At 36.6% G+C, this 13,689-nt stretch overlaps 1 protein-coding gene across 4 annotated transcripts in view; it reads left to right on the top strand.

Moving 5' to 3' along the window:
* Positions 1-13,689, top strand: part of NNT (nicotinamide nucleotide transhydrogenase) — a 93,943-nt gene that overhangs the window by 54,267 nt on the left and 25,987 nt on the right. For all 4 annotated transcript variants that reach the window (XM_005694731.3, XM_005694732.3, XM_013972774.2 and 1 more), the window contains exons 14-17: positions 403-598; positions 3,764-3,997; positions 5,102-5,262; positions 6,834-7,013. In XM_005694731.3, the coding sequence (XP_005694788.1) occupies positions 403-598; positions 3,764-3,997; positions 5,102-5,262; positions 6,834-7,013 (771 nt within the window). The remainder of the gene's footprint in view (positions 1-402; positions 599-3,763; positions 3,998-5,101; positions 5,263-6,833; positions 7,014-13,689) is intronic.

Below are 13,689 nucleotides of genomic sequence, written 5' to 3'. Positions count from 1 at the left end.
ATGCAACGTATATAGCATGGTCTCTGGCACTTACAACCTCACGGGATTGGCTCCCTTATAACATTGGGTCAGGTCTAGATCCCATAACTCCATTTAAATTTAGGTACTTTTATATGCATTTGTATGCTGTCAAGTCCAGAAGAAATCAGTGTACGTAAATGGTTTAATTGCAAGTACAATTTAAAGTATTTAGTATGTTAATATCCCCAATGGATAGGAATATATATTGAAATATTAAAAGAAGAGATCATATTGACTCTTTTAACTTTAAAATTGTCTGACTTTAAAATTGTCCTTAGAAATGTCTTTAGAGAATCATGTTTCCTCAAAGGAAGTTCTCTTTAAGCTGATGGACTAAAAGCTTTCAGTAACTTCTCTGTTTCTTCCTTTTCTTTTGAAAAGATTATGTACCTGGGCTCTGGCCTTTGCTGCGTTGGTGCCCTGGCCGGGCTTTCCACCCAGGGGACTGCACGTCTTGGCAATGCTCTGGGCATGATTGGGGTGGCTGGAGGCCTGGCAGCCACCCTCGGAGGCCTAAAACCGTGTCCAGAATTGTTAGCGCAGATGTCTGGAGCAATGGCTTTGGGCGGTACCATTGGTAAGCACTTGTGGGTTCTGCCTTCATATAAACCCATGCCCTTTGAACACCTGAAGGCAGTTAGGCTCAGAGATTTAGGAATACGTTGTTAAGAGTAAGAACACTTCTGAATATATATGTATCTGTTTGAAGCCCATATTGATAAAGGAATTAAGTTGCCTATTACGGAAGTTGCTTCAGTAAATATTTTGGCAAAAGTCATCATAGTTGGTATTGTAATTGTCATTCAGAAATAAACATTTTAAAACACTGAGTAATATGAACTGTGTCACAAAAGTGGGCTAAGAAGTGCCTTTACTCAGTTCTTGTTTTCCTTTACTGACTGTTCCTTTAGCTGATAATAGAACAGGAGATTAGAATACTTGTATGTATGTACTGTCTGGAGGCTCGTGTTTTATTCTGTTGGGTTTAAATAACAGCAAACGATCCGGCTTCAGACTTGTTAAAAACACGAAAACATGTGCCAGCAGAAAAACCACTGTTTTAATTTTATTCAGTAGTGTGTTGGGGTTGATTGTTAAATTTTCAGGAATCTTTTGAACTGGTTGTTAACACAGCCATTATAAAAAATTAAATTATGTAAACTTAAAATTAAATGAATTAGAAACAAAGGTAATAATTCTGAGCACTCATGACTTTCCAATGAATTAACTAGCTTTTATTATCTCCACTTTTGAGATTATCCATGTGTCTTATGTCTGTGTGGTAGAAATACTATGTAATTATGGGCTTCTGTGTATCTCTTCCTGAATCCATATTTAATGCCATCACATTGCAGCTTCAGATCATCCATGGCAGTTGTATTTACACCATATAAGTCAACAAATGTTACAAATCTGGGATTCATTTACTGTTTTGTTGATTGTCCAGCCCTAAAAAAGTGATGGAGAAAATGTTAATGCAGTTTAAACTTAAATGTGTGTTTTGTCTGTAGCCATTATATTGTGAATTGCACAAAAAAATTGAATATTCTTCTAGTATTTGGAAACTATTTTCAGATTCAGCAGAATTCCCACTCACATGGTTGACAATGAGTGAAGTTCTTATATATGCCTTGTTGTTTCACTGTCATTTTATTTGTTAAAGTAAACAACAGTCTCAACCAGCATTCATGTGGGAACTATACTCATTTATCAGTTGCAAATACTAGGTTGGCTGCAGGTACCAGAGTTTAGCAAAAAATCAACAAAAGCATTCTGTGAAAGTCAATTGGCTAGATGAAGCTTACAATAAAGAATATTGTATATATTTTTATTTTTTGAAATTTGTGTACTACATACCTTTTTATAAGTAAAAACTCCTATATTTACACACATACACTTTTTAAAAAAACTTAAAGTTGGTTTATTTAAGTATAAAATCAACAATATTCTAAGATTTGGAAGAGTAATACAAATATATGTGTAATTATACATATATAATTGTATATATCATTTCAGTGGATAAGAAAGTAATGACTTAGACCTACAGCTATTAAAAAGGTAATAAAAAGATAATAAACTGTATTAAAGGTAGTAAAATAGTGTTATGCATAATTTTATAACTATATATTCCCAAGAATGATATAGGCTGAGATTTAAAAATTTATAGTAAAGATTTACATCTATTGAAATTGAAACAGAAAAGCATTCTTTCAGAAAAGTTAAGTTCATACAGTTTCACTAGTGAATTTTTCTAAATAGTTAAGGGAAAAATGAAACACCACTTTTACATGAATCTTTTTTGAGAATAGGAAAAAGGAGCATTCTCTAATCTATTCATTTTTTTAAACTTTTTTTTGTATTGTAGTATAGCCGATTAACAATGTTGTGATAGTTTTAGGTGAACAGTGAAGGGACTTGGCCATACATACACATGTTTCTGTTTTCCTCCAAACTCCCCTCCCATCCAGGCACACACACACCTGTTTTCATCCTGGGAGGCTGGTGGCTAAATACTTACCAGCACAGCTTTAGCTTACGTCTCGTATTTTATTTATCTGGGAAAGCGGTGCATACTTTCTTACAGTCCCTGGAAAGGCACGTGGAGGAAAATGCTTGTGCTGTAGTTTCGTGGCAGGAAAACCTTTAGATGTGGTCTTTGCAAATATTATGAGCCCCAGTCCTGTGTATCATCTACCTGTAGCCAGGTAACTCCTTCAGAGTCTCCTGGTTTGGTTGTTTTCTATCCAGATTTTTGCATTTCATTACCTGTGGACTTGGCTTCCTTCTGCCCACCTGAAAACCTAGGCTGCCTTCATTCCAGCTGTTTCTTGTGTGCTGAGGGGCAAGTGATGCCTAATAGGGAAGGGAGCCTGGGCTGTTCATGGGAGAATTTAAGGGGTTTAGTTGGAACTTTAACTAATCTGAAGATGCATTAGTCCAGGGGAATGTTCAGAGTTTGTAAGGAAAAGTTGATGCTATGTGTTTGGGTTCTTTGGAGTTGGCATTGATTGATAAGGTGGTTGAAAGAACCTGCTATATTAAAGGGTATTTAAGCCAATGTTCTTGCCTGGATAGTCCTGTAAGAGAGTATTTTGCTAGGAAGTGGATAAATAGTTATTAATGACAGTGATGGATAACCTTAGTATTGTCTTTTTTTAAAATTGAGGAATAATTGACATATAATATTATACTGGTTTCAGATATGCAACATAATGAGTTGATACATACATATATATATTGCAAAATGATCGCTACAAAAAGTCTACTTAACATTTGTCACCATACATAAATTCTTTTTCTTTTATGAGGACTTTAAAGATCTACTCTCTTAGCACCTTTCAAATCTGCAATATAGCTTTATTATTAACTATAGTCACCATGCTGTACATTCCATCCCCAAGACTCACTCATTTTATAATGGGAAGTTTGTACCTTTTGATCCCATTCACCCATTCTGCCCACCCCTTACCTCCTGCCTCTGGCAGTCACCAATTTGTTCTCTGTATCTATGAGTTTCTTTGTTTGTTTAGATTCCACATATAAGTGAGATCATATGGTATTTGTCTTTCTCTGTCTGGCTTATTTCACTTAGCATAATGCCCTAAAGGTCCATTCATGTTGTTCCAGGGACAAGATTTCCTTCTTTCATGTAGCCAAGCAATATTTAATTGTGGACTTTATTGGATTATTTCTCAAAGGTCTGTTATGCTTTAATTTTTCTTTAACTTTCATTTCCTGACAGGATTGACAATTGCGAAACGCATCCAGATTTCTGATTTACCTCAGTTGGTTGCTGCTTTCCACAGTTTAGTGGGACTGGCAGCTGTGCTTACATGCATAGCTGAGTACATCATAGAGTATCCACATTTCGCTACGGATGCGGCAGCCAATCTTACCAAGATCGTGGCCTACCTCGGTACTTACATCGGTGGGGTCACCTTCAGTGGGTCTTTGGTTGCCTATGGAAAATTGCAGGGTAAGTGATTCAATGTAACATGGAGGTGAATATCTATTGTTTAGGGTGTTCAGGTGTCCATTTCAATTTCAGAAAATGGCTTAGTAGTAGAATCTATTAGGCAAAGAGTATTTGTATGACTCTGGGAAACACTATGAAAGTTTTTTTCTCAAAAAAGATGGCTTCTCTTATTGGTCTTTACAAATCTCACAAAGCTTTGAAGCCAAGGCTTCTGCAGACAGCTCATGGAGGAAACTAGTGCACAGAAATTTGCCTACAGGGACTAGTTGACATTTGATGATACATATGAACAAAATGACATTTTCATAATTTTTGGTTAGAGATGCCTGTATAGCATTCACAGAAATGAACTTTATACATTTCCCAGAATAGAGAGAGACTTATTGAATAAATTTGTGTGATTAGTATACAGTACTTACTTTGAAAATAAATACACCTTTTTTGAGGTGTAGTGTGGCAGCTTTGGCAACCATTAAAGCCAATCATGAAAACAGAAGTGGAGGAAAAAAAAAAAAACCTCTCATAGCTGCTTTCAGTGTTTTCACGAAAACACGAGTCTCTGGAAAAACAAGTTTGTGATTTAAAAACCTGGTCTTGCTTCTCAGTAATCAATCATTAGAATTAAGTGGGGAACATCGTGAAACTTAAAAATCACAGAAGAGCTTAATGCCTATGATATGTTCTGTCTTTAAAAGAAGCAAACAGGGACCCTTCTGCCTTGGGCTCAGTTGATAGAATCAGAAAAACGAATGGTCTGACTCAGTTTTGAAGTTTTAAATAAATAAGACCACACTTAACATCTGTATCGGTCATATGGGGAAGAAAAATCACTTTTCATGATTCCGTGACAAAGAGTAATGAACTTGTGTGATCAAAGGACAGTTAAGCTGAGCCATCCTTTTCCCACTTCCATGAATGTGTATGTGTAAGAACTCTAATGTACGCTTTCATGTTTCAGTAGGTGGTGATAAAAAGTGCTATTTTAAGTAGCATGTTTTTTTTCCTAATATTACATTTGGTAGCTTATGATTAAATGACTTAGAGTGTTTGAGGGGATTTCTTGGGACACGTCTTGGGTTCTGATGGTCCCATCCTCCACCCTAGGAATCCTGAAGTCCGCCCCTCTCCTGCTCCCTGGGAGGCACCTCCTCAACGCAGGCCTGCTGGCTGCCAGCGTGGGTGGGATCATCCCCTTCATGATGGACCCCAGCTTCACCACTGGCATCACCTGTTTGGGCTCTGTGTCAGCCCTCTCTGCTGTCATGGTAAGAGGTCAGAGATGGAAAGCATGTTCTTAGTGAGGAACTAAGTATTTTATTAGGTTATAGTCTAACCTTATTTCTGTCTCATCAAGACCCCTGATGGAATAAAAATGTTTTAATATGCTGTTATGTGTTCATCTTCGTAGAGTCTGAACAATATAGAAAAGTGTAAGAATAAAGTCCCCCTTCTCTTCACTTACTCACTCCTGTCCAGACTGTCACATGTGACACTTTTATTGCTCTGGGGTCTTTTTACTGGATTAGTGTGTCGGTCAATAGGAATTTAAAGAGCCAAGAGTTTCATCAGGTGCCTGCTGTGTGACAAGCCCTCAAACAAGTGTCAGAGAGACCCTGCCCATTGGTTGCTCTCACATTTGCCGGAAGCTCTGATATCAAGCCAAATAGTCATATAAAATGAAATGCATTTATTAAACCCTGTGTGTTCAGTAGGGGAGTTCAGAGAAACCTCCTAGGATAGACTGGTCTTCCTCTTCCTCTTCCTCTCTGTTTATTGCATTTAGTATGTGGGTACATAACAGTATTCTGTGTGTCTGTATGTCACACTTTAGCATTCTGTTAGAGCAATGTATGGCGCTGCTGTATTAGCTGTGTGTCGTTCATGGATTACTTCATGTTTGTCTAGTATACTCTTAGTGTATACTTCATTGTCGAAATGAAGTTAAAAATTTCAAAAATCATCTATGGTGCTTAGCACAAAGTTAGACATATAGTAATTGCTTCAGTTTAGTTCAGTCTCTCAGTTGTGTCTGACTCTTTGCAACCCCATGAACTGCAGCATGCCAGGCTTCCCTGTCCATCAACAATTCCCAGAGCTTACTTAAACTCATGTCCATCGAGTTAGTGATGCCATCCAACTGTCTCATCTTCTGTTGTCCCTTCATTTTATGATTATTTGGCGTGATATCGGGGCTTCCATCAAATGTGAGAGCAACTAATGGGCAAGGTCTCTTTGACACTTGTTTCATTTTAGAGGTCTTATCACACAGTAGGCACCAATGAACAGAACTGAAACCCTTGTCTCTTTAGATTCCTATTGACCGAAACATTGATCCAGTGAGAAAACCCCAGAGTAATAAAGGTGTCACGTGACAGTTTGGACAGGAGTGAGTAATTGCTTAGTCACCCAAAGCTCTACCCTCAGATTTCAAACCAATAAGACTGGGCTTGTATTTGAGTTTTAGCTGCTTCACTTGGCACCGACAGGACCCTCCCTGCTCATCAGCTAAAGTCGTACAAATTGTCACATCAACTCAGTGCTATTACTTTTTTCCAAGTGTAGACCCCTCTCCAATTTCTGCCTGCTCATGGTTAGTGCCTCTTAGGGATTTGGGGATTTTTTTTTTTTTTTTTTTTTGTGGGTGGAAAATGTGATTTAGTGTTTTCACTTGTTATATCTGTAGGAGAGTTGGCCTGATAGGGGTCATTCCCAGGCATGGAATTTACATGTAAATATATTAATTGGAAAACTGGAATGATTATGAACCACAGTGCTCAGTGTCAGAGGTTCCTTTCCAATGCGTGAATTTTGAATTCCACTCTGGTTTTCGTCCTAGGGTGTGACTTTGACGGCTGCCATTGGGGGTGCTGACATGCCCGTGGTCATCACTGTGCTGAACAGCTACTCAGGCTGGGCCCTGTGTGCAGAGGGCTTCCTGCTCAACAACAATCTGCTGACCATTGTGGGCGCGCTTATTGGCTCCTCGGGCGCTATCCTGTCCTACATCATGTGTGTGGTAAGGAAGCAGCCCGTGAAGGAGAAGGAAATACTGTTCTGAAAATCAGGACCTGTCTGTTATTTCTTTTATTTGTAGTAGAAATGACCATGTCAGTTCTTTTTCTCTCTCGCAGAAATATTGGAGTGTTTCGTTTGAATGAATTTGCCAGACTGCTTGTAAAGTACCTGAGTGTAGATAATTTATAAAATTAAATATCAAGACAAAAATCTTCTAACTTCATCTGGTGATTAAAACACTTAAGATTTTATTTTTTATTTTTTTCTTTGTGTATTCCAGATCTCTGTGTTTACTTGTCTGATCATATTGTATATTGTATGTTAGTTGCTCAGTTGTGTCTGACTCTTTGCGACCCCATGGGCTGTAGCCCCCCAGGCTCCTCTGTCCATAGGATGTATATTTAATTTTTTAAATCTTTTGAGTGATAGTCTTGATGCTTATTTTAAAAATGCTGTTTAAATACTGTTTTTAGGGTTTCATACTAATCTATCATGTGGATATTCAAGATTTAATTCTTCCCCAATGCTTTACCTTTAATGTTGTTTGATATTTCTTTCTTGTGCATAAGTACATGTTTGGCATTTCTGATTTTTGTCTTAGGATGATTCCTAGAAGTAAAGGGTGTGCTCATTTTTTGGGCTTTGTCTTCTTTTTGTCATGTGGTTTCCAGAAAGCTTGCTGCAATTTACAGTCTTATCTTGAAGTTTTGTGGTCAGCATGGTTTGAAAAAAAAATTAACAAGACAAATACTTCCTAGCTTCTTTTTTGTTTCTAATTCTCTTTTTAATGGCAAGAAGATAACCTGCAAATAGTTTTGACTAAAGCACTTTTTTCAAATGATAGCTATTATTCTCTAAATAATGGTTTTGAATGGCTGTGAAAGGGCAAGCATGAAACTGGGTAAAGTCAGAACTGCCTTTATACTAATTGATCACTCAGGCAGAAAAATGACTCCACCTTCATTCTTTTATTAGAAGTTTAAAAGCCCTTATTTTATAACTCAGAATTTCTCTTATGTTTTAATTTAAAATTGAATGCTAAAATTATCTTTTCATAATGAAAAATTAGTTTTCTTTGGACATACTGTAAGTACAAAAAATTGAAAGCCTCAGTTCAAAACCAGCTGAGAGGTTTCACATAAAATCCTTCAAGTTGTTCAAGGAGTTTGGAAAGGTTTTTCTTATTGGAAGAGTGTCAGGCTTTGGAGTATTTTTTTTAAAGCAAATGTTCATAAAGAAGAAAAATTTATTCAGTTGTATTAGAAATAGTTTTCTTGCTTTATTTGGTAAATTTGAATGACCAGTGGGGGGCAGCAGATTGTCACTAATACTTTTTTTTAATTTTTAGTTTTACTTTATTTTACTTTACAATACTGTATTGGTTTTGCCGTACATTGACATAAATCCACCACGGTACTTAAAACTTACTGTGTGTGTGCTCAGTTGAGTCCTCTGTGCAGCCCATAGACTCTAGCACACCAGGCTTCTCTGTCTATGGATTTTTCCAGGCAAGAATACTGAAGTGATTGCCACTTCCTACTACAGGGGATCTTCCTGACTCAGGGATTGAACCCGCATTTCTTGCATCTCCTGCATTGGCAGGGAAGCACCTAGCACCACCTGGGAAGTCCCACTTAAACTTATGGTTGATGTCAAATACTAATTTTAAAATTAAATGGGAGGATTTAAATTTTTACAAGGCCAGTGGGGAGAGGAAGGGGGGACTTGTATATAGTTCTTGAAAAGTCAACATGGGTACCTTCTAATCTTTATACTTTTTTTCTCTCTCTCTTTTTTAAAAATTCTTTTTCTCTTAAATGGTTTTCCTTGTTGTTGTTCACTTGTCCAGTCGTGTCCAACTCTTTGTGACTCCATGGACAGCAGCACACCAGGCCTCTCTTTCCCTCACCATGTCTTGAAGTTTGCCCAAGTTCATGTCCATTGCATCAGTGATGCCATCCAGCCATCTCATCCTTTGACGCCCCTTTCTCCTATCCTCAATCTTTCCCAGCATCAGGGACTTTTCCAGTGAGTCGGCTGTTCGTATCAGATGACCAAAATACTGGAGCTTCAGCTTCAGCATCAGTCCTTCCAATGACTATTCAGGGTTAATTTCCCTTAAGATTGACTGGTTTTAATCTCCTTGCTGTCCAGGGGACTTTCAGGAGTCTTCTCCAGCACCACAGTTGGGTTCTTAAATTTATCCGCAGTGTTCCCCAACCTTCTGTGTCTTTTATTTCCTCTCTTTCCCCCTGTTCACTTAGTTTCTTCTGTTGTTACAGTAACTATAATAACTTTTGAAATAGCATTTCTATAGCTTTAACTAGAATAAGGTATAAAAGGCACTTGTTGAAAGTGCTCTTTTCTACATGTGTTTCTGCAATCATATCATCTTTCTCTTTGTTTTCAGTCGCGTCAGGTGGCCAAAGTATTGGAGCTTCAGATTCAGCGTCAGTCCTTCCAATGTACTTTTGCAGTTATGTCATCTTTCTCTAAAGTTTTATCTGTTCTTTCGTATTTATTGACCCGTTTTTGCTGTACTTTTCTATTTTCACTGCCTCAGGCATGTCATTTACTGTCAGCATACCTCAGATATTTCTTAATACCTGTATTGTATATAAGGCTAACAAGGTCTCATAGCTGTCTGTGACTGTAGAAATCACACTCGGTCAGATTGCTACTCTATAATAGCAAATTGTAGTAATTTGGAATCAAGAACAGTTGAAGCTTTAATTTTTAAAAAATATTATTTGATTACAAAAATAAATGATATTTAATGAAACATCTTTCATTAAGAAAATAGAAAAGGATAAATAAGTATATATAAAATTATCTACAATCCCATTATCACTTAACTGTTAACATTAGTCTTAATTCTTATCTTTTTTCATATGTATATGTTTAAATACATTCTATGTTAACATTTAGTTTTCTTACCAATAAAGTTTAGTGTCTACATATTATTATATCACAAAGATATATCATAATTTATTTATCCAAGTCTATGATAGTAGTTGTTTTTAACTTTTTTTTTTTGCTGCAGTGTTCCTCCTTAGGCATCATGGATTATTTTCTTAGATCAAATTTCTGTGAGTACAATTACTTGACCAAAGGGATTAAGATTGTTTTCTTCGCTGTCGATATTGATAAGTTGATCTTCAAAGGACAGTCCAGTCAAAGCTCCCACCAGTGATGTGTGGGGTGCTTGTGTTACTGCTCACTGTCCATTCCTATGACTTCTTGCAAAACAAACGAGACAACAAAAACACGCCTGCCACGTTTTATATTTCAAAAGTACAAATTTCCTTTCCTTTTCAATTTTCCTGCTCTCTGACTTTTCACATTAATCTTCATTGATTCTTAGCTTTATTGTAGGAAATTGCTTATTTCTTATAATAAGCAATTAATTATAAGCAATTGTTTCTCCATGGCTTGTGCTTAGCAGCTTAGAGTGGTTCATAATAATAATAAAAGTGAAATAGCTGCTCGTAATTGGATGTAGTATACTATGCTGGGTGCTTTACAAATGTTGACTCCTAATTCTCAAACTAATTCTGGAGGTAGGAAATATTCTCATTTTACAAGGAAGCTGTTTTAAGACACCATTTATTATTTGCCTTTGTGTTTGTGGAGCCTGCCCTCACACCTGGCACATTCAAGTGAATATAGCAGTTTTAAAATGAATGTTTTATTAGCTCATTTCCCATTTTGGAATCCTCTTTGGGAAGTTATGGTAGCAGAAATACTGCTTCTTATCAATAGCTGTTAATATTACTAGTACGTTTACCTTCATAATTTTATCATTTATTGAAGGAAAAATCCAAACCAGAGCGGAGTGGTGGAGTGGTTTTATTATGTGAGAGGGGATGGGATGGACCCTAAGTGTAACCATCATCCTGAAAATTGAATATTTGTTCTGACAAAGAAGTCTTTAGGGTATCCTCTGAGCATAATGCTTGGTTACATGACACCCAATATTATAAAAACTAGAAAATGTCAAAAGTGTCCAAATAGCCAGCTCAAATGAATGATTTGCTTTATATCCAGAGGTCATAGAGACGTTAACCTCTTTATGATTTTATAGTTCATTTACTTGAGATAGTGTCCAAATTAGGGTTTGGGATATAGAGGGCTTTCAAAAATGCAACATCATTCTCAGACTAAATTCTCTGATTTGTATACTTTGCTGCTTGTTTCCAAATGAAAATAAAGCAGAATGAAGTAAATGAAAGCCAAACCAAAAATAATTTTTTTTGCCTTGTGATGAACTAATTAGCACCTACAAAGCATTGAAACGAGGGGATGCTAGTCAATGGTATACATGTTATTTTTGCTTTGGTTTTGTTTATTTTATGATCTTCCTTTGTTTTCATATTTATTTCTTAATTTGCTTGGAATTATGTGAATTAAGCATCTCTTTAATGTAGCATACAATTTTCATTACGGGCCTTAATAACTTAAAAGGAACAGTCCTGGACAGTGTTGCAAATGCTTTGTCTTGGAACTTGGGAACTCTTCAGGCTGTGGATCAGTGGTCACAGGGTAGTCTCATCAAGTCTTAAGCAAGCCAAAAAAATAAAAAAAGGAAACAAAACAAAGCCCTAAACCCTAAACGTTTATTGGAAATATGATGTTGCAATGGTAAATTCAGAGATGAAGTTTGATTTAGTTTTTAAGAGACCATGTGGAATTGGTGTAATGGTGATATAATTGAGGATATGTGTTTAACAAGTTGACTTTGATTGTTAAATTACTGTGTGGTTCCCTATTTTTTCTTGTAAGATACCATCAGAAGTGGGTACACACTAATTAAATATTCTCAGAAATTCTTTCCTTCTCCTCCATTCAGCTTTATGGGAAGAAAAGAAGGGTTCCTTTTAAGCCAAGTGAGAGTAAATTGGTCGTATTCTTCTACGTCCTATTCCTCTGTCATCTGTCTGTCTATAGGGCTGTGTGATGCAGGTGATAGAGCCTTTTTGTACGTTTCACTAAAAGAAAATTATAGCAGAAATATTTTAGTGTTTGAAATTGTTCTTTGAAACCATTTTAAGGGCAAAAATTGATAGAACATATTTTTAGTAATTTAGTTTCAAAATCCTGTGATTCAAAACTGGAAAGGATTTATAAGAATCAGCAGATGTTGAATGTTTGGGAAGTCTCAGATATGGCTGTTTGGATTTTCATTCAACCTTGGATTTAAGTAGAGGAGGTTGTGTTAAGAATTTGAAACTTCATGTTGGATTAGGATGAAGAACTTAAAAGCATCACTTTAATTTTTCTCTGATCCTCTTATCTGTTAGTAATATGCACAAGGATATTCTGAGCTTTATTTTATATGTAATAATCTTAGGCAAATTTACCAGACTCTGGGCTCTGTAAATGTGAATGTCTGATAAATGAGGTTAGGTCAAAGGAACAACTTAAAAATTCTGACTTTTTGATCCACATCTTTGAAACATAAGTGAGGCTCTCCTCTTCTCTTCTCTTTTCCTGCCTTCGCTCTGTCCTACTTCAGCAGTTTATGTAAATCTCTCTGCTAAGGTGGTAGCAGGCTGGCCTATCTTTGGATGAGTTTTTTTATTTTTTTCCCCTCTGATGTATTACTTGTCACTGAAAGTCTCCAGATGCTTTTTGCTCTTTAATAATAAAGGGTTGTCTTTTTAAAAAAAGTTTAGTTTGACACTTGTATAGCTTTAAAATAGTATAAATGATGGATCAATGATATGTTTATTCAAACCCTTAAAATAAGGTTTAATTGTTTGGAATTTTTTTATGAAATGATATCAATTATGATCATTTAGGATGACTACTTTGATCATGTATAGTGTTCTGAAAATGCTTTTGGTTACTAAAAATATCCAGCCTCTGGTCTTTTATTTTTGTCATTTGATATATTTATTTTTTTACCACCACACCTCTCAAGATCTGCAGACAGTTTTCAAATCCGTTATTGTCACATGGTCCAGGTGTGTTTGTATGGTACATTCTTTAGTTCACTTGCTCAGTTTTGTCCGACTCTTTGCGATCCCATGAACCACAGCACTCCAGGTTGGATGATTGTAAATGAGCATCCAATAAATGCCTCGCACTTACTTTTCCATTAGATGGTTTTACTAGTTAAAAGGTGGGTGTAAATTTTAGTGAAGCAGGGTATAAACTTACTCATATACCTTTTGGAAGTGAACTATTTAAAAAGGCTAATGATGAATCCAGTCACTTCTGTTCTTGCTTCTTGGAGCTGTAGGTGCTTTGAAGTGTCAACTCCTTCACTTTTTTTTCCTGACGGCAGAGGGCAGCAGACTTCTAAATGATAGGGGTCTCTATCCTTTGATTCTTCCCTGTTGCCTCTTGACAGCTTGAACTTGTAGCAGAATTCACGTGAGATATCGGTAGGTAGAGGCACCTTGTAAAATTTCTATAGCCTTCATTCTCTTTTGCTCAGGTGAAATACATGCCAATATGGAGTTAGAACGTGCTTAGTCAGTAGACAGATTAAGAATGACTAGATCAGAGTTTTTAGGCCTTCTCTGGTGGCTCAGATGGTAAAGAATCTGCCTACAATGATGGAGACCCACGTTTTATACCTGGGTCAGGAAGATGCCATGGAGAAGGGAATGGCTACCCACTCCAGTATTCTTGCCTGGAGAATTCCATGGGCAGAGGAGCCTGATGGGCTA

Source organism: Capra hircus, chromosome 20, assembly GCF_001704415.2.
Source record: "Capra hircus breed San Clemente chromosome 20, ASM170441v1, whole genome shotgun sequence".
In the NCBI taxonomy this organism is placed as follows: domain Eukaryota; kingdom Metazoa; phylum Chordata; class Mammalia; order Artiodactyla; family Bovidae; genus Capra; species Capra hircus.
This window is presented reverse-complemented; position numbering and strand designations above follow the sequence as displayed.